The sequence below is a fragment of the Phymastichus coffea genome, unplaced genomic scaffold (assembly GCF_024137745.1).
Source record: "Phymastichus coffea isolate CEN01 unplaced genomic scaffold, Cenicafe_Pcof_1.1 PCOF00211, whole genome shotgun sequence".
Lineage (NCBI taxonomy): Eukaryota > Metazoa > Arthropoda > Insecta > Hymenoptera > Eulophidae > Phymastichus > Phymastichus coffea.
Window position 1 is genome coordinate 1,611 of NW_026707022.1, and position 25,406 is coordinate 27,016.

General features: G+C 33.1%; 3 protein-coding genes, 1 long non-coding RNA gene and 1 other non-coding gene across 12 annotated transcripts; 3 read left to right on the forward strand and 2 right to left on the reverse strand.

Moving 5' to 3' along the window:
* Nucleotides 1-258: 258 nt before the first annotated feature.
* Nucleotides 259-7,068, forward strand: LOC131674082 (carbohydrate sulfotransferase 4). Of its 8 annotated transcripts, XM_058952579.1 has the most exons (12): nt 306-395; nt 773-871; nt 960-1,018; nt 1,123-1,337; nt 1,630-1,674; nt 1,744-1,869; nt 2,835-2,912; nt 4,021-4,160; nt 4,494-4,729; nt 4,804-5,005; nt 5,076-5,255; nt 5,466-7,068. In XM_058952579.1, the coding sequence occupies exons 5-12, from the start codon at nt 1,669-1,671 to the stop codon at nt 5,794-5,796; spliced, it is 1,299 nt and encodes a 432-aa protein (XP_058808562.1). In that variant the 5' UTR covers nt 306-395; nt 773-871; nt 960-1,018; nt 1,123-1,337; nt 1,630-1,668; the 3' UTR covers nt 5,797-7,068. The 8 variants fall into 8 exon arrangements, with proteins under 8 accessions (XP_058808556.1, XP_058808563.1, XP_058808564.1 ...); XM_058952577.1 differs by lacking the exon at nt 960-1,018; XM_058952578.1 differs by lacking the exons at nt 306-395; nt 960-1,018 and adding an exon at nt 472-685.
* A 1,320-nt stretch (nt 7,069-8,388) lies between these two features.
* On the forward strand, nt 8,389-9,672 carry LOC131674097 (carbohydrate sulfotransferase 1-like). Its single transcript, XM_058952606.1, has 5 exons — nt 8,389-8,432; nt 8,500-8,735; nt 8,800-9,001; nt 9,062-9,241; nt 9,301-9,672. The coding sequence occupies exons 1-5, from the start codon at nt 8,389-8,391 to the stop codon at nt 9,635-9,637; spliced, it is 999 nt and encodes a 332-aa protein (XP_058808589.1). The 3' UTR covers nt 9,638-9,672.
* An 854-nt stretch (nt 9,673-10,526) lies between these two features.
* On the reverse strand, nt 10,527-13,008 carry LOC131674096 (uncharacterized). The gene is made up of 7 exons (XR_009302781.1): nt 12,737-13,008; nt 12,057-12,157; nt 11,681-11,755; nt 11,434-11,489; nt 11,160-11,255; nt 10,872-10,967; nt 10,527-10,676 (listed from the first exon to the last, which is right to left on the reverse strand). It is a non-coding gene; the product is annotated as an uncharacterized LOC131674096 (long non-coding RNA).
* On the reverse strand, nt 11,822-11,887 carry LOC131674102 (small nucleolar RNA SNORD31). The gene has a single exon (XR_009302782.1). It is a non-coding gene; the product is annotated as a small nucleolar RNA SNORD31 (small nucleolar RNA).
* A 1,545-nt stretch (nt 13,009-14,553) lies between the features above and the next one.
* On the forward strand, nt 14,554-25,156 carry LOC131674084 (5'-3' exoribonuclease 1-like). Its single transcript, XM_058952586.1, has 18 exons — nt 14,554-14,836; nt 15,407-15,847; nt 15,913-16,360; nt 16,435-16,679; nt 16,743-16,861; nt 16,941-17,323; nt 17,399-17,691; nt 17,773-18,068; nt 18,151-18,427; nt 18,687-18,965; nt 19,036-19,205; nt 19,282-19,670; nt 19,755-20,407; nt 20,624-20,710; nt 21,374-21,610; nt 21,980-22,204; nt 22,533-23,069; nt 23,149-25,156. The coding sequence occupies exons 1-18, from the start codon at nt 14,762-14,764 to the stop codon at nt 23,314-23,316; spliced, it is 5,322 nt and encodes a 1,773-aa protein (XP_058808569.1). The 5' UTR covers nt 14,554-14,761; the 3' UTR covers nt 23,317-25,156.
* Nucleotides 25,157-25,406: the final 250 nt, after the last annotated feature.

Here is a 25,406-nt window from a genome sequence, read left to right on the forward strand (position 1 = left end):
TGGTGCTTTCAACCTTGACTTACTTAATATTCAAAATGCATCCACTTCCATAAAATAATTATTTCAAACTTATTTTTACTTTACAGTAAAATAAAAATTTCACGGAAACCGGAAAATCATCAGCTACGAGAAAGCTCCGTTAACCCAGTGACCTTGCGAGAGGCTATAGTATTGCTTCGTCCCTTCTAAAGCTGTTATTTAGTAGTAGTAGTAAAGTGAGGGGGAAAGAGAGAGAGAGAGAGAGAGAGAGAGAGATAGATGCGTCGATGTAGCAATGCGGCGTTGATCGACACATGTGCTGTTAGCCCCAGTCGCCCCAGTGTACCGCTGCCATCGTTCCTATTCGTCGCACTCGTGCGCGAACCAACTCTAACCTCAACAACTCAATATCCAAGGTACGTCCCTGCTCTTTTTCTGTATTGTCCTCTCTCTCTCTCTCTCTCTCTCTCTAACTCTCTCACTCTCACATGTGTGTGCATAGCAGACAACCTTTAATGCAGCAGTTGTGAGAGTGTCAGATAAGAGAGAGGGAGACACATTTTAACAATTTGTGGGATTATACGTGTGGGAACTCATTGATCGCCGTAGAGGGCTAAAGTGTTATTAGTGTCGCAGAGAGTAGCCCCAGTTATTTACACGTTGATCGTTGCAGATGATGATGCATTTGCGTGAAAATATTCCGAGCGTGCGCGCGTGTTTATTATTAGATTTTACAAACACGTTTTTAGAAGTGCTTTTTTTAAAAATGTAGGTTTTCTATCTGCTGTTTCAGATCGAGTGACAACACTTTTGTAGTGCTGCTGACTCTCCCTTCGTATAATACGCAGCGCTCTCGGATTTTCTTATTGATTTTTAAAGCCGCTTTCTGCGCGTATGTATACGTTTTGCAGATGTGCTTATATACACGCTTGAATAACAGCTGTGTGTAAAATTATTATCCGTGGTTTACACTGTTTTAGTTTGCTATGATTTAGTTCTAAATCTCGCGATTACTCTTTACTTGGAAAGAGAATGAACGGTACTTTCTTGCTGCCTTAGCAATTATGAGTAGAGCGTTGCTTTTTCATAGTGCGATGTTGATTATCATTTTTTAAGAGTGAATTTTTTAAAATCGTGTTACAGAAGGGAATGGAGTCTGTAAAAAACCAATGTTGCTTCGAAAAATGTTTTACACCACATAATCCAGCCGAAATGAGTACACCAGGTTATTTGAAAATGTAAAAACTATGAATTATTTTCAAAGAAACTGCAACTAACTACAGATCTCGTAAAATGGATACGATAGGAAAGCTGACGACTATAAGGAAAACTAGAAGAAAAATTAAGTAAATTGTAAGGTAAGTCACGTACGCAATTATCAAGCTATCAAAAAAAGCTCGCGATAGCAACAGATATTTTTTTTTGTTAAACGTCGTTGTCTGTCAAGCTACATCTCGCAAAAAACTTGTTATTTCAAAACAATATTCAAAGATAAGCTGCCCTGAATTAAAAATTACAATATTAAAAAAAAAGACATGTACATAAAAATGTCCTCAAGATAAAATCCGGATGACTGAAAAAAAGTTCCTGCCACATAATGCAGATTTTTAAATAAAAACGCCTCATTTTCCATTTTTTTCCACTTTTCAGATGCCATATCGAGAAGTTAAGCATCAGTATATTTGACAAATGTCCGTGAGTACATTTAATAGTTAATAACCGTGAGAAAAGAATATAAATTGACCCCGTGACAACACGTTATAGGCAAAAATGTCACGACGTACGAGCTTTTACTGTTTAATTCTGCTGGCGACGTTGTGCGTATTTTTCATCGCACTCAATCAGCGTTATAGCAGTTACATCGAGTATCGCCTTCAACCCATTCTTTCGGTAAAATATATATATCCTATATCTAATAAAAACTTTACCGCACAATTCAATGTCGTATCCACACTTAAATGTTTCGCCATTATACATAAAAACGATATTTTACTTTAATTAGTTTACATAAGAGTAAAAAAAATAAGCACGCGTTGCATGGTTCCCGCGGTAATTCATTGTTGCCGCGCTTGAATGGCCATTCCGGAGCAATTCGATTAGGAAAATATATGTTTAATCACTCGCTCGTTTTGTCAGCATATGAGATACAGTGAACACACGTATAACCCTGATTAATATAATTTGGTACACGCAGAGTATATAAGAGTTATTGACCTTATTATACGATGGAAGAGGAAAAAAAACTAAAGGGTGATAAACAGAACCAAAATAGATGTACCGTTTATCGTATAGTATTTTGAAAGTCGGAAATGGGATAGACTCGGATTGGTGAAAGTCCGCGTGACGATGATTATTTTTCCGTTGACTAGGTCCATTATGAAGATTATTTTTCACTGTTACCGACGGCATATGAACTGTAATCACGGAAGTTATTATCAGATCATTATTAAAGCTTCATTAAAGTTGAACATTATTATTCTACCGTTAATTATGCTTTATTGATTGAATAATCGACGAAGCTTTTGATTACTGCAGCGATTATAAGCAATATATCGTAATTGTGCGACTTTAACATTAAACAGACAACAAGGCGTATGATGGAAAAAAGAGTCAAACGATAAAATATTCGCGTGATCGAATGATTCGGGATTTTCACGCGCATACGTTCGAAATAATGTTTATCGTGTTTGAATTATCAATTTGGAAATCTTTAATATTTTAATTATTTGTTCGAGTAATTAAAATCTATATTTTAAATAAAATTCTCATAAAACATCGAATACCTTGACAAGCGAGCTTGGCCTTTAATGTTCCCCTAAATCAATGCACACATCATTTTCTTTGTTCTTCATTAGGAAGCGGAATTAAGGTCTCGATTGAAATATCAAGAGCCGTTTTTGGTACCAACAGTCAAATATGATGATCCATTTTTGGTAAGTCACTGAATATTAAATAAAAAGGTGCTATGAGTATAATATCACAATAGCATGCTTTTAATGAAATGAGACTTTGAAGGGTATAAGCTTGCTTGAAATATTGCAGTCGAGTGTTTTGATTAATGGGTGCGTTGAAAACTCAATCAACGTTTTATCGAAGGTGTGAGGTAATAAAAACTGAAAGGGTTGCACTTTAATGGCTTTGTGTGTTTCGCTTGCTCTATGCACAAACTTCTTTCTTTTTCGTAGATTATTTTTGCGCTTTGTGTTTTTTAACTCACTGATTATATTTTTCGAATCAATCCTTGTTTATTCATCGATTGATTCATATAAAATAGCGCTAAGCGATTGAAAAACGGTTGTAGCGGGAATAAAATGTAAATCCTAGTAATGATTCAATGATTCAATCGATACTATTTTTTTTAGTTAGCCTCGAAATTTCTCGAGACTTTCGAAGGCCTGCAATTATAGGCACTTGGTCAGGTGTCATTGGAATGTAAAGTCCGTATATACTTGGATTCTTTAGGTATGAGCAGTGGTTCAATATTTGATATAATGACTTGCGTTTGAAGTATTTAACTCGTGTACTATAAGAGGCAGTTTAGAGCCTCGAAATTATTCGAAAACGCTTATGGCATTGAATCGATTTTTCTGAAGTGTGATCATAGCATTTATATTAGACTTGTTCGTGACTGGATTAACATGTATAAACAATTGCATTCTTGTGCGCATAATTGATATTCCTATTTAACAATTAAAATAATCGGTGGATGACGATCTTATCAAATTATTTGTTTGAATTTGAAAATTGAACAATGGATGAACACTTTCCGATCGTCATTCGTGCGTTAATCTTATCTCGTGCTTGTCATTTGAAATATACTTCAAGCGGAGTTTTTTTCTATCGCGCGCAGCGTTCGCGCGCGAGGAAGTCGATCACGCGAAGTAAAATGAAAAAAAAAAAAAAAAAAAAAAAAAAAAAAACTACTTGAATATTTGAACGATCGAGCGACGACAGCGTCGGCGGTCGCCAGAAGGCCCGAGCCGACGTTAGCATTATATTTTTCTTCATTCTGATCGATCTGCGCGCTTGGCTTATTTGCAGAGCTACATGAGGGCGAGCTATAGTATCGAGAACATGACGCTTTTGGAGATCGCAGAGGTAGTCGAGCAGCAGCGCCGTGCGATCGAGAAGGAAATGGAGGATTATGTTTATCCGAATGGCAAATACGGCGTTTATGCCAAGTGAGATGTGTCTCCTTTTTCTGTCTTTTTGTTCGCCGCTTGTTTGGCAAGGGTGAAGCTCTTGTGAAGGCTGTCGGCATAATTTTGATGACACTGTTGAATTAATGTATTTAAATTGAGATTCAGAGAAAATTGTGCTAATGTCTGATTTAGTAGGCTAAAGTTTATGTAAATTTCTTAGATTACGGATTATGTTCAATTCCGAACAATAGCTTTGAACGTTTTCTAAAGCCGATTAAATCATAAATTTACGAATTTTTATTAGAATGAGATTTCGCTTATTTGATTTTTGAAAACTCTTTAATTTATTAAAAGCATATATATGACTTACAGTAAGTTGGAGGATTTGGTAATGGAGAAAAATGGAAATCCAGTTCGTAGCGTAATAGTGACAACTTGGCGAAGTGGCAGTACGTTTCTCGGTGATATCCTCAATTCTCATCCAGCGAATTTTTACCATTATGAACCACTTTTGCACTTTGGTATAATACAGATAAGAGAATCGCCGCTATCCGACGAAGCCTTAGACGATTTAGATTCAATGTTTAAATGTGATTATTCAACTCTAGGTAATTGTTCGTTCATCTTGGTTTAACAATTTCGTCGTTGAATAATTTTAATTGATTGTCATTTTTTTTGATAGAACGATACTTGAGCTTTGGCAAGAATTCTCATCCGTGGGTATTCAATCACAATACGCATCTGTGGAAACAGTGCCAACTTCACAAAAGGATTTGTTGGGATCACAGATTTGTATCCAAGTTTTGTAAACTATTTCCATTTCAGTCGATGAAAATTGTTAGAATTAGGCTGAAGCCTATGGAAAGGTTTCTAGAACAGAACGAGTAAGTTAATTTCACAATTGATCCTGAAATATCAAGAAATAAAGTTTTATTAATATTCTACGGTTTGTAGATTAGGTATAAGAATGGTACTTTTAATACGAGATCCGCGAGGAGTTTTGCAATCTCGGAAACACCGACAATGGTGTCCTACTGAACCAGACTGCTTTGACCCTGCGGCGCTTTGCTCCGACATGGTCGCTGATTATCACGCAGCAGTCACTTTTTCGAAATTATATCCGGACTCATTTAGGTCAGTTACATTATGTAATCTATCGCTGTTTTATTTGACTGGTGCTCTTTACGTTTTTCTTTTGTATGTAACTTAGTAAATTAGTTTTTTTTTCGTGCCGTATATTTTTTTATCTAAAAAATGATCAACTTTTCAAATAGATTAGATTACTTTTTTTAAATAAAATATATAAAAAGCCTCGTTAAAATTACACCTTTGTAATATTTTCAGAGTAATTCGCTACGAGGACCTCTCCGTGGAACCGTACGTCAACACTCAGAAGTTGTTTGAATTTTATGGTTTAAATTTCCACGATAACGTGCGTGAATTTCTGGATAGCCACACAAAGATTGATATTGGAGGGCTCTCGTCAACCTTTCGTAATTCGAAAACTGCTCCATTTCATTGGCGCGCTCAATTGGATTACGAGGAAGTCGAGGAGATTCAACAAGAGTGCAATTTGGCGATGCGTTTGTGGGGTTACGCGTTTGCTCACAACGCTAGTCATCAGCGATACTTCGATCCAGTTATCGACTTTAAGCTTCGTAAAAATGATGTATGACCGCCGTTGATGATGATAATTATCAGTCTCCATTTTGGTGATAGTTTGGTACTTAACGTCGCCGAGGATGTTGGCATACCTTTGATGTACAGACTTCATTTTTATTATCTCGCATTCACGTACCTGTAAAATGACACTATTCCGTTAGCACGTACTTATAACATGTAGGTTCAGCATAAAGTACCAAAATATTCATTTCAGCTATCATGATTATACACACTTACTTCATTTGCTCTCTATTTAAGGAATTTGTCTTATATTTCTAACTTTTTGTATGAAAAGTCAATACGTAATTTTGACATGTATAATAAGATATTTAGATAGCACTTTTATCGTTCGATTTGATAATACAAAGAAATGTTTATTTAATGCGAATTTTATAATATATATGATGAATCATATCGCTTCTGTATCAGACGCGTAGATTTTTTAATTGTATTGGTGTAAATTTGTACTTTTATTAAGATGAATTGTAGACAGGATTGTGCCTGATCATCAACTGATAGGTAATACTTATTTATAGGTAAAATATTCGTACGTAATACATGAGAGTATCTATGACAAACGCTTGCTTTAGAAAGATAATACATATATTTTCTTCAAGTATACTTTGTTCGTAATCTATTTTATTAATTAGAATCAAAATGATCTAAGTCAATATTTTAAAACAAATGATCTGCTAATAATACTTTTTTAACATTTTTATTCGTTCATTCTTAATGTCAATAGTAGAATGTTAACTAATGTTTGTGTCATCTTCGATTTATTTTACAATCTTAAGAATTTTAAATATTCCAAACAGTATTTGTATCGTTAAGCATACCAAATTTTATTAAATTCCTTTCTTGCATAATAACGCTTCGTCTCAAAGAATAAAAAAATATCGAATCATATTATTGTAGAAGTCGATTATATGCAAGAGACTGTAAGTATTTATGAAAAATATGTAGTTAGACAATTTTATTTATTAAAATATTTTATCGGAAGAATAAAATCTGATAAAATATACTCTTAGCACAAAGTTAAATTAAGCAAATAATTGATTCCCATTAAATGTTCTTATAAATATTGCCACTGTTTTTTACATATAAAACTGAAAACTTTGTATGCAAGGTGCAACATGAAACGATCAATTCAATTGTAGTATCGTATTTTTAACTATCAAATCATATTTGTACACACATGTGACGATTAATTCGATATAAAATATTGTATAATTTGTTTACATACCTAAAATCAGATGAAATATTTTGTTAAATACAAAACTTTGAATTCTTATTACTGGAAATTTTTTTTTCTGTACTTCCTATATTTATTGCTTGTAAGCATTTACGAAAACTTTTCGAGAGTATTTATTTCCTTCAAATAGAATTCATTCATAGTTGAGAATTATTATTTCACACCTGCAGATCTTTCTTCATGAATAATCATTTTCCTTTACAAATGAGCCATATCGAATCCATACATTGGTCTGAAAGGTTTTGAAATTTAAATTTCGACCTGTAAAATCTACGTTTGTCTTTTTCTCGTTCTCATAATTCTCCACCGAGAATACGAATAAATAATCCATAAGTGCTGTGATAATGATATGAAATCTGATGATCCAATTATCAACGATAGTTTAATATTGTGAAAATAACTATAGTTAAATAATAATTTCAGTATCGCGTTTTATCTACAATCTTGCTACTGGCAATGACATAATTTCTCAATAAACGGTTACGAGTTGAAGAATTATCTTCGTATATACAATAATAGTTTTAGAAGCCAAATAATACGCAATGATAAAATAAATCTTGACATGCTATCTTTACATGTCAAAAAATGGTGAGCTGCACCGTCTCTCTGCGACAAACGCTACAATGTACATTCAAACTAATCTGCGAGTTGCTTAGCTTATTTTATCGCTGGCATTTTTGCATTTTCAAATTGGGTTTCATTATCACATCCAGATGCATTGGAGAGCAGAAAAAACAATGCAACAGACGTCAACATTCGTTCTCTTAGAGATCGCATCAAAGATGCCTCATGCACATTATTCAAAGACCAGATCCAATATTGTCGGCATACCTCATCGATTATTGTCGGAGTTGACGCGAAACATAGCGAAGATGATTGTAAACTTCTTGTAAGTATTGGGCGTTCAAGAAAAGCTTTTTCAATTGATTTTAAAAGAAGCTTGAGTTTAGAATTTTTGTTATTGAACCGGTAACGTATGTCAATCCGAATTATATATCTACTAATTAATTTGTTAATTAGGAAAGTCTCTCGACGACGTAGCCTCTACTGTATGCTGTTTGCAGGAATAGTATGCCTGCTTGTATTTGTGATGAGCGATTACAACGGGTCTTCTGTCCAATACATATCCTCGGTCAGTACTTGCGAATCACGATTATTTCAAATGTATTTAAAGGTGAAATTCTTTACCGAGATATTTGATATTGTGTGGTTGCCACATGGCACACGTGCCACGGGCTAAAACATCCGAAAAACGTAATAAAAAGATGCTAAAAAACATAATGCAAGCTAGGTTGATTTCAGCAGGAGTTGGAGGAGATTTTGCGCGAGCAAAGATTAGAGATAGAGACGGAAATGGACGGCTATCCTTACAGCGATTTATCAGGAAGAAACGTTAGGTACGTGAGTCGAATGCGCACGTATGCTCGGTTGAAAAGAAGTAATTGCTGTATTATTGGCAATCAGAGAACTATCGGATCTAGTTATGGAAAGTGAAGGAAAGCCTTTGAGGAGCGTGATCGTATCCACTTGGCGAAGTGGAAGTTCCTTTCTTGGCGATCTAGTCGACGCTCATCCCGCAAGCTATTATTACTTCGAACCGCTGCTGTATCTTGGTATAGTCCAGTTCAGGCGGCCGTTGCCGTCGCCGGAACCTTTCAATACTCTGAGATCGCTGTTCAATTGCGATTTCTCCAATCTCGGTATTTTGGCACAAGTACTTATTTATAGCTTGCCGTTGGAATTGAGTATTCGTTAATGTTTAAGGTAATTTCTTGAAGTATCGAAGCACCGACAAGTGGCACAGCGACGACTACAATAGGTATTTGAGGAAACAATGTCGTCGGAACAAGAACACCTGCCATGATCCAGTATTTTCCACCAAATTCTGTAGTTTATTTCCCTTTCAAGTGGCCAAAATTGTGGGTCTCGATCTCGCTCTCATGGATAGCTTCCTAGAAGATAACGAGTAAGTTAATGCATTGTTATTAATCAGAGTCCGTCGTTCTTATATTCGTTCCTGCTGCAGTTTAGGCATCAAGATTGTGTTTTTGATCCGTGATCCAAGAGGCGTCTTGCATTCGCGAAAGAGCCTGGACTGGTGCAGGAATACTCCCAATTGTCTGAATCCAGTCTCGCTGTGCACCAACATGCTGCTGGATTACGCCACTGCGATGGACTTCTCGACAAGATTCCCGGAAAGCTTCAAGTAAGCTCGCACACACTTATTTCGCCGATCTGTTAATTAGCCTCTAACTAACTGTCAAGAGTTCTGCGATACGAGGACTTAGTCGGCAACCCCCAGAGGATCAGCCGGGAAATTTACTCCTTTTACGGTATGGCGTTCCACAATGTTGCGAGAGAATTCGTAAATACTCATACCAGAGTATCGCGCGGTGACGAGTACAGTACATTTCGAAACTCCAGCGCAGTGAGCTTTCAATGGAAAGAGAAGCTGGCTTTTGACGAAGTTAACGTCATTCAAGAGAATTGCTACGAAGCTATACAAATTTGGGGCTATAATTTAGCCTTCAACGGCAGCCACCAAAAGAATTTCGATCCGCTGCGACCTTTAACCACAAGGAATTTCAATTACTTCCGATAATATCTTGTAATGATCATGTTATATATATTCGATAAATAAAGAATACACGAAGCATTTGATTGTTAAAGTTAAATAATTTTACAATACCAGTTCTGCGCAAATCTTTCACATTCCAACATATGACCGCGTAAGTTGTCCCTTCTTTGCAAGCGATAGTCCGACGCTTGGCTAGCCTAATCGTTATTACCCACATTTATAATACAGATCAGTTATCCTTGCGTTGCTGCAGCGTGGTAAGAACAAAAATGCAGAATCGTTCATGATGCTACAATGTTTTATTCATAGTAGGTCAATTTTTTCTAAGGACGATTGCAATAATCGCAACGTTTCTATGACTTTCCTACACAACCAGTTGCGAAACCAGTTGACCCAACATCTTTGTCATTTACGTGTTCAAGCTCGGCTATTTTCCGTCTAAGTACTCTTTTTGTCTGCCTCATTTGGTTTAATAAACAAGAAATTGATGAGGTAAGCAGACATATCCTAGTTAAAAATATAAATATTAAAACATAGCTGTTTGATATTTTTAGTAAAACCCTTTGAAGTATATAGGAACAAGAACTATCTCAACTGAGCAAAGAGCACGTAGTAAAATATTCAAATAACTACAAAAGTAATACTGTAAACTAGCAAGAAAGCTAAATAAATTGCGTGTAACTGTAGCATGTGCATCAAGAATTTTAATCTGAGTATTTTGACAGAACATAAATTGAAGTAAAATATTTTAAATATTTATTAAAGAATAAAAAATTTTATTTTAGGAATTGAAAATTTCAAAATTTAATTATTACCAATTATTTATTATACGCAATTTACATAAATATGTAGTAAGATCTTCATGAATTATGGTTTCAAGGTTTGAAAGAAAGTAATCGAAATGTCATTTGCATTATGAAAAATAGTTTATTTGCATAATACCAAACACACAATAGTCACTCAGTGACAATAATTATAAAATGGCATTTTCTATTGGGATTGCTTCTGTTCTTACAGCAGGGCAAAACAACAGTGTAGTAGGACTCATTGCACAAACTGCCATCTGTAATATTAATTTGGTAATAAGAATTTATACAACTGTACCTGTTATTTATAAAAAAAATTATCAATATTTCAGTGAGGGCAAGTACTAATCATAAACATATCATATTAGCGTATATTATGTTTACTCATCATATTCAATAAAATATTTATTTATCAATCTATCAAGAATTTAGAAAGTCATGATGATACTTACATAATATATCTTTCTTTCATTAATACTGATTCACTTGCCTAGTGATGCGCCAATATAATTCCAAAGTCAATTAAACCAATGAAACTATTGCCATTTCTGTAAAAAAATATACTTCTTTCAAAAAACATGTTAAGAAAGACAAAATAAATTTATGTTGATCATATATAATCAGTAAAAGTATGACATCAAAAGTTTTCAGTCATATGCTTGTCAAATAAAATCATCATTTAAAACAAACCTTCTGTTAAGTTTTGTTTATAAAAATAATTTACTGTATAATATGTTTACCTGCATTTCTGTCAGCCTAAAATATCGTGAATTGCAAGATAATAAATATTGATCAGTTGATCACTTTCTTCATGTTTTAGTTAATTCAGCGGATATCTAAAAAATGAAAACAACAAATTAAAATATATTCAATTATTAGATGTAATCAATTATTTTCATTATGGGAAATGTCAGGATGCTTTTATCACCACATTTTTGTAAGACAGGGATAACTATAAATTCATCATTCAATACTTGTACAACAATAATATTAGATCATTGATGCAATACTTACATTACTTTAGATATCTATATCAGTACTTAAAAAAATCTTCAAGATGAATTTGATTCCTGTAATTCAAACAATGTCATAAGTATTGAAATAATAAGAATCTTATACGAAATTAAAAATTTTAAAATTAATCAGGAATCAACATTCGTCACTGATCATTCTGTTTGACTAGGGCGTAAATTTTAATCATCATAAAAGTAACAGAATTTCTATTCAATTACATCATTATGCTAAAAGAAAAGTTATATACCTTATTTCTCTGATTACCGTTGAAGTCATCTTGTATGACTAATAAAGTCCAACGTCAATTGTAATATTGATTCACCTTTAAAAATGAATTTTATTATTAATAATACGAACTTCACATTAAATTCATTCTGAACATTTGCATTATAAATCAGGAATCCGAATCAGTCATAGAACTCAGACTGGGGCGGTAAAGATATCATCATATAAATTATTATTAATAGAATATTTTTATTATTAAGTTTTAATTGTAGCATGTAATAAATAAAATTGAATAACAATCATTCAATTACTTTCTTTTTAAAAGTAATTTCTAGTAATAGAACTCATTATGTATTTAAAATTTCATTGAGAATTAGTATACTTATTAATTTGCTTACATTTTTATTCTGTTAAGATCCAACTCAGCTAACATTAAAACACCTACTATAAGCTTCGACATCCACGTGTTCTGAAAACTGCACTTCGTTGTGACTTGCATCTGCAAACATAACAAATTTATAGTTATTCCTTTTTTTAATTTTACTAAAATTATATTTTGCTAAAAATATATCAGTAATAGATAATGTTATAATCACTAGTATCATACGAACGAGACTATTAGTTTCATCATTTCGTTATTTTGAATTTCTTTTGATATATAAATCTTGTATCTATGATATACAATTTAGTACTTAAAATAAATGAAACATTTAACTTATGTAACATATACTCAATAAATTTGTTTGAAGTAACAATAAGACTAAAAATTAACCACGTGTTTACGCTACTATAAAATATATAGTAACCGAATTTTGACGTATATTAATTAATTTGCTAACAAAGCACAACAATATTTTTAGATAAAAACATAAAAGTCTTTAGAAGCTCTACATACAAAAATATGATAGCTCATTTCAAAGTAAACGTTTTTAAATAGTTACTTAAAAAAAATGAAAAATATCTTGATAAAAATAATTAGTAAGCTATTATAAATAGTAATACTAAGTTGACCGTAAATAAAATATTATTTAAAGATAGATGTCTTCAGATTTAATATTAGTAAAGAAAAAAGAATTACCGCAGCTATCATCCAACATGACTGAAACTTCTTAAAAGAAGCAACCGTACACCTCAAGAGTTAGTAACAAAATGGCAGAGAAGTGGAGCGTCCATCAAAGTTCAATTGTTCCGAGCTCTCGGAATAAGAGTAGGAGTACCACATCCACGAAATTCCTGCAGCGTTGCCGCTGGAAATTTTTTTATCAGGGTCCCTAGAAATTATTCCATTTAACATAATGCAATAATTTCTAAGGACCTTGAGAAAAATTTTTGAAGTGGCAACGCCGATCTCTGCAATAATCAATGCTACCACTATTGAAACTTTCAACGAATAAAATGTTTTTATACTGTGATTTTAAAAAGGAGTATGTGGCTTGTAAAAGTGAGCGTATATAATTTTTTTTACTTATTAAGGCAAGGCTGGTGGTGTATTTTGTTTTAGGAAATAAATATTTTTTCTATCAGTTTCCCACTTTATCATCCGAGTAATCAGCTGTTTTTGCGGATGTAGGAGTTTAAGAACACACGTTAACTTAGGACTTTGTATATTAACATGTCTAATTAAATTTTAGAGTTTAAAAATTACAATAAAACTATTTTCAGTTGGTAAAATTTAAGGTAAAGCTAGAAATATATTTTTTTCTTAAGAAATAAAAGATTGTCCTGTAAAATTTATCAGTATTACAATCGCACAAAAAACATTGTATTATTCAAATTCTACAAGGATACAAATTAGTTTTATGTATTTTTTAGATGGTACAAATTAAGAAGAAGGCATTCATATATATATTTTTTTAAATCGTATATTTTTCTGCTGGAAGATAGATTTTCCGACGCGCACGCGCAGTAATATGTTAATTTGAATTGCTAATCTACCCTACGAAAATCTTTTTTTTTCTCTATTTTTAGAGAGGGTACAAATTTCAAAAAAGCATTTTTCTGATGGTACATATTAAAATGAAACTAGTGGTATTTTTTTCTTTTAAGATATCTATCATTTTTCTGCCAGGAGTATGAGTTTTCCGAAATATCGTTTTTTTCGCTTTTTCTTAACATTTTGGGGGGTTACAAATTCCAAAAAAGCAATTTTCGAGTGGTACAAATTAAGACGAAGCTAATGGTATATTTTTTTTTTTTAATCAATCATTTTTCTGCCAGGGTCGTCTCGATCAGAAGATCGAAGTTTTGTTTCACAGCTGATCACTCAAATGTATGCAGGGTTGCCAATTTAAATTATTGCAATTTTGAACGCACTATAATTCAAATATTATAGTAATTTATAACAGTTTAGTAAAAAAGATGATGTAAATTTTAATAATTTAGTATGAACCTTGTAGATTATAATTAATAATTGCGTATTGCGCTTTTTTTATTTTCTGATTCTAAATTCAATATTTATGGTAATGGCAACATTGAGTGTGGTTCAAACTACACAAAGAAAGAATGGCGGCAAACTCTGCACAATAAAAAATTCCATACCCTAAATGTGATGAATAAACTTTCTTGCATTTCTAATTAAATCACTATGTTTTTAATATTGATAGTTTTGTATTGGGGTTTCAACAACTGTCATTAAATTTCTGTCAACAAACCTTACAATTCAATAAATAACAAATCAAAAAATACCAAACATTCTTGCGAACTACTTCGTTTGATCTGTGAGACAACTACCGAGCACTTCAGGTGGTATGTTGGTTGTTCCCCTTCTCACGACTAGCGAACCGCAAGAACAATATATATGTATGTATATATATATATATATATATGTATATATATATATATATACATATACGAGTAGCTGTAGTATACTTTTTATTTTGTGAGAGAAGTTGAGAACAAGGAGAGGACAGTATTTGCGCGGTGATGCCGCGGAATTTTTATTTTACTAACAAATAGTTCTATTCTCGTTAGTGAAAACGCCGTGTAACAACGTTATTATTTATTTTAACACCACACATTTTATCCGAAAAACAGTCCAGTGCGAGATAGAAAGTCAAAGATAGCATTCAACGGACTTTAGATTTGCAATTGTTGACGCGGAAAAATGGGAGTACCAAAGTTTTTCAGATATATTAGCGAAAGGTATCCTTGCCTTAGCGAGAAACTTAAGGAATATCAGGTAAATTGCTTCGTTTATCGCCTGTTACTCTAATTTTTCTATTCCTTCAAATTTTCTATGTCAATGAAATGCTGATAATTTTGTTGAAAAATGGTAGAACAATGACTTCATTTACTTTCTTTAGTTGATATTACACTGTTACAATTAATCTCTTAAAATAACTTTTACTTCTAGAATATATTTCAAACAAATGTGTTCATTGTATAATTATACTATGTTTATGATATAAACCTTGTAATTAGTTATATCAAGACAGTATCTCATACGTATATGTTTAGTTCTTTGCACATTAATTGTACTGTTTACCATTTAACATACATTATTTTCTTTTGTTATATTTTCCCTTTATGCAAAGGGTTTTTTTTGTATTGCGTGTCTATTTTCATCAATAAAAGGTTGCATATTTCATTTTTGTATGCATCTTTTATAGAATTACATTAAAATCTAAGACCTTATGACATCATATTCTATATTATGCAATTAAAATATCTATAATTTTTTTGGTACATATATTTTATTTAATACAGTTTAATTATTTTGAAATTAAAAATATTATATATTTTGTTTCAGATTCCTGAATTTGATAATTTATATTTAGATATGAATGGCATTATACACAACTGCTCTCATCCAAATGATACAGATGTTTCCTTTCGTATAACAGAAGAAACTATATTTAAGAACATATTTCACTATATAGAAATATTATTTCGTATAATACAGCCACAAAAACTATTTTTTCTGGCTGTAGATGGTGTGGCACCACGTGCCAAGATTAATCAGCAGAGAGGTCGCCGTTTTCGGGCTGCTAAAGATGTTGAAGTACAAGAAGCTAAAGCAAGAGCCAAGGGTCAAGAAATCCCTAAAGAAGCTAGATTTGATTCTAATTGCATTACTCCTGGAACAGTATTTATGTCAAAGCTGAATGAACAATTAAAATATTTTATTACATACAAAATTTCTACTGATAAATTGTGGCAAAAGTGTAAAGTTATTCTTAGTGGATCAGAGGTAATTCTAATTATTTATTTTGAAAATATTTTCAAATAATTTTATTAATTTGAAATATTTTATAGGTACCTGGTGAAGGAGAACATAAAATAATGGATTATATTAGGTACATAAAATCTCAACCGAAATATGAAGGAAATACCCGCCATTGTTTATATGGATTGGATGCAGATCTCATAATGTTAGGTTTATGCTCACATGAACCTCATTTCTCTTTACTTCGTGAAGAAGTAAAATTTGGCAAACAGCAAAAGAAAATTTTAACTCCTGAAGAAACAAACTTTTGTCTTTTACATTTGTCTTTAATGAGAGAATATCTTGAGCATGAATTTTCCCCAGTTAAAGATAAACTTAACTTCAAGTTCGATATAGAAAAAATTATAGATGATTGGATCCTTATGGGATTTTTAGTAGGAAATGATTTTATTCCACATTTACCAAATTTGCATATTGAAAATGGTGCACTGCCAATTTTATATAACGCTTATATGGAAGCACTACCGACTTTAAATGGTAAGTTATTTTTGAAAAATAAATTAAATATTCTTACATTTTTATAGTTATTTAATTAAAACATTTTTTTTTAGGTTACATAAATGAAGCGGGAATCCTGAATTTAGAACGTTTTGAAAAGTTTATGGCAAAACTTAGTAGTTACGATATACAACAATTTGATGAAATATATGCAGATCTAAAGTACTTTGAGGGAAAAACAGGAAGAAGGATGAATGAAAGTGATAGAAATTATAAGTGTTCTGTAGATGAAAATGCCTCTCCGAAAAGAACTAACAATAAGGCTTTAAATGCTTTGATAATGGCTACTGAAGACGAGGTATTTTCCATTAATCATTAATCACTGCTTATTGATTTTATTTTAATCATTTATTTAAAATAGTTGGGAGAGTCTGATGACGATGAGGATGATTCTGAAGAGGACAGAAACATGCAATTAGAATTTACACAGCACAAGCGTGAATACTACATGAATAAGATGGAATATGAAAAAGTTGATGCGTATGTATTTTAAAAGAATGTGAAACTAAACATCTAACAATCATTTTAACTTTTCAATTATAAATAAATTTTTTTGTAGAGAAATAATGCGTTCTCAAGCAGAAGGTTATATTAGAGCGATTCAATGGAACCTTCATTACTATTACAACGGATGTTGTAGTTGGTCGTGGTATTATCCACATCACTATGCCCCATTTATCTCAGACATAAAAAATTTTAAGGATTTGAAATTGGAATTTGATATGGGAACACCATTTTTACCATTTGAGCAATTGTTAGCTGTTCTGCCAGCTGCCAGCAAAACTTTGTTGCCAGATGCTTATCATGGACTCATGACAGAGGAAAATTCTCCAATAATTAAATACTACCCATTGGACTTTAAAACCGATTTGAATGGAAAAAGGCAAGAATGGGAAGCTGTTGTTTTAATTCCACTTATCGACGAAAAAAGCTTACTAGAAGGTTGGCACATTTATAAATATGATATAAATTTATTCAATATATTTTACTCTTTAATAATTATTATTTTCTACGTAGCAATGGAGCCATGTAATGCAAAACTAACAGATGAAGAAAGAAAAAGGAATAGTCATGGACCAATGTGCGTATTTGTATATACTGAAATTGACAAAGGACTGTATGAAGCCCCACAGTATTTCCCAAGCATTCGAAGTCATGCAGATGTGAAATTAATGAGAAGAGAAGAAATTCTGGTACCTCAAGTTAAGCTTGTTAAGGGTTTATGCAAAGGAATTCAACTAAATGTTTATTACCCTGGATTCCCAACATTGCAACACATTCCTCATTCTTCTGCATTAGAAAAAGCAAAGGTACATCTTTATTTTGAAAATGCACATTAAATCTATTTTTAGGAATTTTATTTAATAAAAATGTTTTATTTCTCTCTGTAGGTGAAAGTATTTGAACAGGTTTCTAGAAAAGAAAGTATGATTCTTACTGTACTGCCAAAAGAAGTACCAGATATTGATGAATTAGCTAAGAAATGGTTGGGTAAAACAGTATTTGTCAGCTGGCCTCATCTAATCGAAGCATTCGTTATTGGAATTTGCAATTCGAAAAAAAAAATTAGTATTCCACATCCATCTTCGAAACAATTCTCTGATAATTCTCGCAATTTTGTTACTGAAACAATGACCGATCCCCTCCTGGTTGGGTTGAATATTTACAGAAAAAGTATCACGGAAACGTACATATTTTTCTTATCACCTAAAATCCATTTACCATCAAATTTCTAAATTAATGACTAATATTTCTTACTGAAATTTTAGTTACAAATCACGTTTTGGAATCGATGTTGGCAAGATAGACATAGTGGTACATGCATGCCCAATCGTCGGCAGACAATATGTATACAGCGCTCAAGGTAAAATGACACTCGAAAAACAGTGGAACGACAACCCCGTCGGTTACGCATATCAAGTTATTTTGCGTGACATTACCGTACATAACCCAGAGTTCATTCAATTCACATCCATCACGGAGGTGTTTAAACCTAAATCAATTTGCTTTATGCTTGGTCATCCTTACTATGGCGCCAGAGGCGAGGTTCGTTTAACTTTTTAAAATAATTTATTTCTATACTAGCGTGAGAAAGTGATTTATAAGCCTCATGTGGGCGTTTGCGCCCGAGCGAAACGAGGGTGAAATCACTGTCTCGCATACATCTCCAACTTTATTTGTCGATACGACGTATGCGTGACGAGATTTGAAGCACTCTTGCTTGGGACTGTCGAAAAAAAATCGTTTAGTATTTCGCATCGCTATCATTTTGATGTGCAAATAATTATTTCAAATTCAATTTTAGGTTGTCGAGCCTGCCGTAGATTTGAAAACAAGTCGAATAAAAGTGGCTATGAATGTATCCCTAGAGCCAAACTTTGACAGAGTTCGCCGATTGCAGACGGAAACAAGACTGAGATACATGCCTGGTAATATAGCTGCCCAGCGATTGGGTATAAGTAGTCACCTTCTTAGTAGGATTACTGGAACAATTCTTGTGATAAGCGGCGATGCGTTAGATCCTGTCAATTCCAGCAAGCATAATTTAGGATTAAATCTCAAGTACAATAAAAAGAACGAAGAGGTCATTTATCTTTGTTCTTATATTCTTAAGAAAGTGGACTTTTCTTATCTAACTTGTATATTAATTGTAGGTTGCTGGATTCACTAAGAAAGACCATAACAACGTGTGGTTGTATAGTACAAAAACTATAGACTTCGTACGCTCGTACATGGCTAAATTTCCCGAATTATTCGAACGATTGGAACAGTTTCTTGTAACATCTGATATGTTTCAAAAAGACGATCTGTTTCCAAAAGACACGTAATTTAATTTATTTTTATTAATCTCAAACATACTGCCATCAACGCTATTTACATTTTGGATCTGGTCATTACAGAGCCGACGAAGCAGATGCAGTAGCGACGTGGTTGAAAGAACAGCAAAAAGCGTTGAATACGACGACACGAGCATGCGGTTATGATTCATTGGAGACTGATGTCGTAAAGGGTATCGAGAAAGATATCGATGAGTACCTAAATACTCAAGAACAAAATAGCAAAACTGTTATCATGCATGTGAAGCCTCATTTACTTTACAAACCTGGCTTGAATTCGGGTAATATACCACCAGACCCGAAGGCGCAGCATCGATTGTTCGACAGGATCATCTGCGTGAGAGAGAATTTTACTGTTCCATTGGGGTACAAGGGTACGATCGTTGGAGTTCAGAAAGGAGACAATCCGTTGCTGAACATGTATGAAGTGCTGTTTGACAAAGCTTTCGTAGGTAAGAAAATAAAGACCTACGATGATCATTATTTTGTTGTTATAATTCCGTTTCAATACTATTCATTCGAACCATCGATTGCAGGAGGTATTGTGATACACGAATGTTCGCCAAACCGTAGCTGCCGACTCGCGCCAAGTGACTTTATCAACATAAGCTACGGTATCCAAGCCGAGAACAAAAACAACGTGAACAAGGTGAACGTGCCTTTTCCTACTAATAACTGGCGACAACAGCAACAATTTCAACAAATCCAACAAAATACTAATCGTTTCCCTAACCAAACTGATCAACGAACGTCTCGGAGACAATCTCAACAATCTCAACAACCTCAAACTCAGCCACCAGATCCATCAGCTCTCAATAGTTTCTATCCTGCTTTCGCAAAGAATGGACAGAGACAACATCAAAATCCTGGTAGTAGAAATCAGCAGAACAAGATTGGTTTGAACGAATCGCCGACTCATCAGAGACGTCAACAGAATCAATTCCCTCAGCCACCTGTTGTTTTGCAAAAAGCTTCAGATGCACCTAAAAAGGCTAATCAGTCTTCTCCTCAGCAACAGCAGCAGCAACAACAACTACAATCACAGCCACAGTCACAACCACAACCACAATCACAACCACAACCACAACCACAACCACAACAACAACCACAACAGCAACGGGAAGGGCCGCAGATTGTGCAAGGGATCTCAGAGTTCCAAGCGTTGTGGAATGAACTAAATATGATGCAGGTAGTGTAGTCTTTTCAAATTGTTATCTGATTTAAAAAAAAAAGCCAATTCAGATAAAACAACGATGCAGAGATAGAGCTGTTAAAAGTTATTTTTATAATGAAACTGTCATTATCAGGCTGCTAGCAAACATTTATATAATAGCTTTAATATTGACTTGAACAATAACTACTCCCTATTATCGACTTAAATCTGTATATGTTTTCTTTATCACAGAAGCCAGCAGATTCACCGATAACACAAGTGTCACCTTCTCAAGCAAGTGACAAACCAAACCCACCGTCGAGCGCCGTGAAAGATTCGGTAGGTTTTATGTTTTCCAGTTTTTACCTTTATGTTTGAGTACCTCTGTATCCCCACTACAATACGTTTCTTAACGAACCGATCGTTTTTAGACATTGCCCTGTGGATGAAATGTAGTCATGTAGTAACAAAATTTAATACTCCACTTTACATGTTAATAGTTAATAAAATCTGCATCCAACGTTTGCACTAATAATTCTCTCTCTCTCTCTCACTCTCTCTCTCTCACTCTCTCTCTCTCACTCTCTCTCTCACTCTCTCTCTCTCTCACTCTCTCTCTCTCACTCTCTCTCTCTCTCACTCTCTCTCTCTCTCTCACTCTCTCTCTCTCTCTCTCTCTCTCTCTCATTCTCATACAAAAGCAACCGTGGAAAAATCAAACTTGGGTAAATAAATTCTAGCCATATACTGCGTTATATATCGCAATATGTATATATATTCTTCGCTCATACTTCGTTCCTTTAATTTCACATATCCGGTGCTTGTTCCTTTGAAGATATTGCTTTAATTTTTTTTATCTCTACTCGTAGTTTACCAATTCAGTTTCTTTTATTTTCGAATTTGGTAGAACTGAACATTTGTAGTAGACTTTGCTGCCTGATAATTGTTGCATTTTTAATCAATCGAAAACACAGTGAAATCTCATTGGCCATTGTCTCACAGCCTCAAGACCCGAGTGCTTTTTTGAAAGCAATGTTGAAAATACCGGACGAAAGTGCGCACAGCAGCAGGAGCAAACCGGTGACGACCTTGGCGTCAGCAGCTTCAAATGCTGTTGTCAAGTCGCTACCTGCACATCAGCAGCAATGTGCACCGCTGCCAAGTAAACCCGTTGCCTTCCCATCGCAAACTACTAAAACCACCACCGATACTCCACCTTTGGTACAACAGTTGTTCGCTGTACGTTCTACTCGCTCACTTTCCCATTTGTTACGTTGTTTTTTCTCGAATCATACGTCTGCTAAAGTTTGTTCCTTAAAACGATATGATCTTATCAGAAATTGAATTAGAATTTTCTTTTTTTTTATTTTAAATTTACTCAATTAATAGTGAAATGTATAATTAATATCACTTCTATTTCTGCGGTGTAGTGTGCTAATAGAAAGATGAAAGGGTTTCTAAATCATTGCATCGTGAATTTAATTTTTTCCCTGGAAAATAATCTGGTTTTTCAAAATTTTCAATCACGACGGCTTATTAAAACATTCTTACAAAACATATATTACAAAACATTCTTATGAATCATTTCAAAAACAAAAAATATTGCAGCAAGCACGTCAAGCCGAAAAAAGTGGCAAAAACATTTGGTACTGTTCGCAATTGTTGTCGCACTTTCAATTATTGGAAATTGGATTTCCACGATACGTCTATTGCGCAAGCAAGGATGGCACGGTTTGTGCTCAGATAATACTACCAGACATGCGAACATTTTACGGTGAATTCTGCCGTACGTCCGCTGAAGCTGCCGAAAGTGCCGCTAAAAAAGTCTATGAGGTAATTTCATTCACTCTATGTCATATGTCATTGATAAGTCAACATGCTGATAAACAATAATGGTCTCGTATTTTTTTTTATGGATAGCGAAAATTTGGTATCAGTTCAATCATAGAACCCATACTGAAAATAAATTTACTATAGGCTTACGCGTTTGATACAAGTTTTGATTCATCGTGAATTTATTTACACAAATTAAATAACAAAATTACTGTTCGTCTCAATGAACTAAAATAAAAAAGTATCTGATTAAAATTTTTAATCAAATACTTCTTAAGATTACTTATTATTAACCTATTGCTGATAAAAAATTATTTCTTGAATATAGGAACTAGGATTAGGAAAAGTTCCACCGACGAATGTACGATCAAATCCCTTACGTCCTCCACCACAACAATGGTTCAACCCCCGAATAGGTCCAAATATACGCCAACCGCCACCACCGCAACAAGCCAACATTAAACCAATGTTACCAGCTGCCTTCCCACAAGTTCCCATGCAAGCTCCAATGATGCATGGTCCAATGGTACCACCCATGCCTAAATGGTCACCGATGATTCCTCAAAATCCGAATTTCCCAGTCGGACCTCAACCGCCGGCGATCAATCAGAACATATTACCTCATCAACAGCAGCAACAGCAAATCCAAAACAATCAGCAGCAACACGATAACAGAATAAATAAACCAGAGCTTTTGAAGAACACCAATTTCGTGCCACTGCAGGCACAGAAGAAGACGAGAAATGTGAAAAGGCAACCTGCTGATGAGAAACAGCAGTCATCGCCGCCAAAACACCAGCAGGAAACAAAGGAGGTTGCACAGCAATACAAGGTTGAACAAAAGCCTAAAGACTATACGCTTAAGGTAATTTATTTTTTTCAATTTCGATTGACTATTCGTTTACATTAATCAATAAGAACCTAATGTTACATTTATGTCGTAGGATATAAAGCAAGAAAAAAGCAGTCCCAATAAATCTACCGATGTTGCCAATCCAAACAATCAGGTACAGAATACGCAACAGAAGAGTCAGAAAATTGTTAAGCCGAAGAAATCAAGAGTTGCTGCAAAATTTCTTTCGGAACCAATAGCAAATGGTGATCGCCAGTAAATACATGATTGTTGACCATAAACGGAAAAAAAACTTGTGTTATGTGTGTAACCGTAATGAAAGATGTTTTCCCCTGTTAATAAATATTTCTTAAGGATCTATCCTCAAGGAATATTTACTAGATCACAATCATTTATATAGATGAATACAGTTTGTTTTTACTGCTTTAGTCCGTTAGTGCGATAAATCATTTCTATAAGTAGTGTTTCACTCATTTTCTGTCGAGTGTTGTTTGAGATTAATCGTATTTAGGAAAAGAGTATAATATATGTAACTTAATTTACACATTCTTGGCAATCAAGAGAAGAAAATGAGGATAAAGATAAGATGACTTTTATTTTTGTAAAAATGATCTATTTAACGTACTGTAAATCATTGAGTGCTTTTTATACAGAGAAATGTGAAAGCGATCGTTTGTACAGCAAATAATCAATTATAGTGTTTAATTAACTTTTAATGCTCTGTAACAATTCTTTTTTTTTTTGTTTAAAATCAACGCATCAGACTGGTTTACAATAATAATTTTACAAGGATAAAAAACTATACGTGTTATCACTTTTTAGCAATTGATTTTTTTGTTAAAAACATGCAAGGAAATAACACATTTAATATAATAGAAATTATTGTCTATTGATTTACATGAAGAAATAACTATTACAGATAAAAGTATAAGGCTTTTGAAGTTTTATTCAATTTCCAGATGACCAGAAAATACAGTTCATCTGTGATTGAAAAAATGTAAGTTACATATAGTAATTTAAATATTCGAATTTATAGATTTAATGCAAGCACTACAATTTATACCAATTTTACTTTCCTTTCATTTTTACTATTAGTTTGTAAAGTGGCTTCTAATAATAAAAAGAGAATTAATAAAATCTTATTTTCTACTTGATTCAATCCTACAAAATTTCTTATACCACTTTCAATGGATTGGGTCATTAAAGTTGATAGTTTGCTCCCGTTCACTGTGCAATAACGATAGCTTCACACAATCTATATGTAGATGGCTTCTATAATATTTATTATGCCACTGATTCTCAATCTACTTAAAAATCTACTTGAAAATTGAGAAAAAATGGCCTTGTGCTGGTACCTTTTTTTGAATGTATCATCATTCTTTTATTTGCCCAGTCCTTGTTTTTGTTTCGTTGTGTTCCTTCTAACTATACAAAAATTCAATTACCCTCTATTGTAGTATGCAATGCATCTCATAATTTGATTTAACGGTAATAACATGTAACTTTTAGTTGGCCGACGTTTTCTTCAGTTATGAATTTTATTAAATATCTTTGGAGTTTTGTTTGTAAACTGCATGCTAATAATAAGCGATATAATTCTGTTTAGCCGCTGATAAATGTAGTTCTGCAAGTATGGCGTGAAATTAAATTGGAAACACAATAAATTAATTGTCACATGTAGTTCCACTTTTAAATTTATTAAAAGGAAAGGAAGATAGTTATGACAAAAACGAATTAAAATTTGAATCGTTCAAATAAATAAAATTTATACTTTGAGTGTAGTTGAATTCATATTATTTTAAAAATAACTAATGTACATCTTGAATGAAATTAATCATGTCCTGAAATAATCAAAAAATTATGTCTCCATAGTTACGACAATGCACAATTGGCTATGGTTTATAATTTTGTTTAAATAAATTTTTCAAACAACTATTTTTATAGCTTATTATACCTTAACACAAACGAATTTTAAGACAATTATGAATTCGTAAGATAAAATAAAAGATTTATCGAATTTTCATATTACTTTATCAAATATAATCTACTTGTACCACATGCAGATATATGTTTCTATAATTGTAAGACGCATTGAATGCACTGAAAGTCCGCTAAAAATCTTTCGTCTTTATTAAGTATCAATATGGCGTAGTAAAATTTTATATATAGAAATATTTTTGTTTCTAAATTAAACCCATTACAATAAAAATGATTTTAGTTTTAAAAAAATTTCAAATTTTAAAATACAAGTTCAAATCAGTGTTAGACAACTGAAAGTAAGAAAAAAAAGGACAAATTAACTTTTACTTTTTTTTTAAATGATCTGTTTATCATATTACATATTATTAA

Coding starts and splice junctions, on each gene's coding strand:
- LOC131674082 (XM_058952573.1), top strand. Junction 5,006..5,075: donor AGGTTTCTAGAACAGAACGA/GTAAGTTAATTT, acceptor TACGGTTTGTAG/ATTAGGTATAAGAATGGTAC. Junction 5,256..5,465: donor TTATATCCGGACTCATTTAG/GTCAGTTACATT, acceptor TAATATTTTCAG/AGTAATTCGCTACGAGGACC.
- LOC131674097 (XM_058952606.1), top strand. CDS start 8,389: ATGGACGGCTATCCTTACAGCGATTTATCAGGAAGAAACGTTAG. Junction 8,433..8,499: donor TTATCAGGAAGAAACGTTAG/GTACGTGAGTCG, acceptor ATTGGCAATCAG/AGAACTATCGGATCTAGTTA. Junction 8,736..8,799: donor TTGCGATTTCTCCAATCTCG/GTATTTTGGCAC, acceptor TTAATGTTTAAG/GTAATTTCTTGAAGTATCGA.
- LOC131674084 (XM_058952586.1), top strand. CDS start 14,762: ATGGGAGTACCAAAGTTTTTCAGATATATTAGCGAAAGGTATCCTTGC. Junction 16,361..16,434: donor AGCACTACCGACTTTAAATG/GTAAGTTATTTT, acceptor ATTTTTTTTTAG/GTTACATAAATGAAGCGGGA. Junction 16,862..16,940: donor GAATATGAAAAAGTTGATGC/GTATGTATTTTA, acceptor ATTTTTTTGTAG/AGAAATAATGCGTTCTCAAG.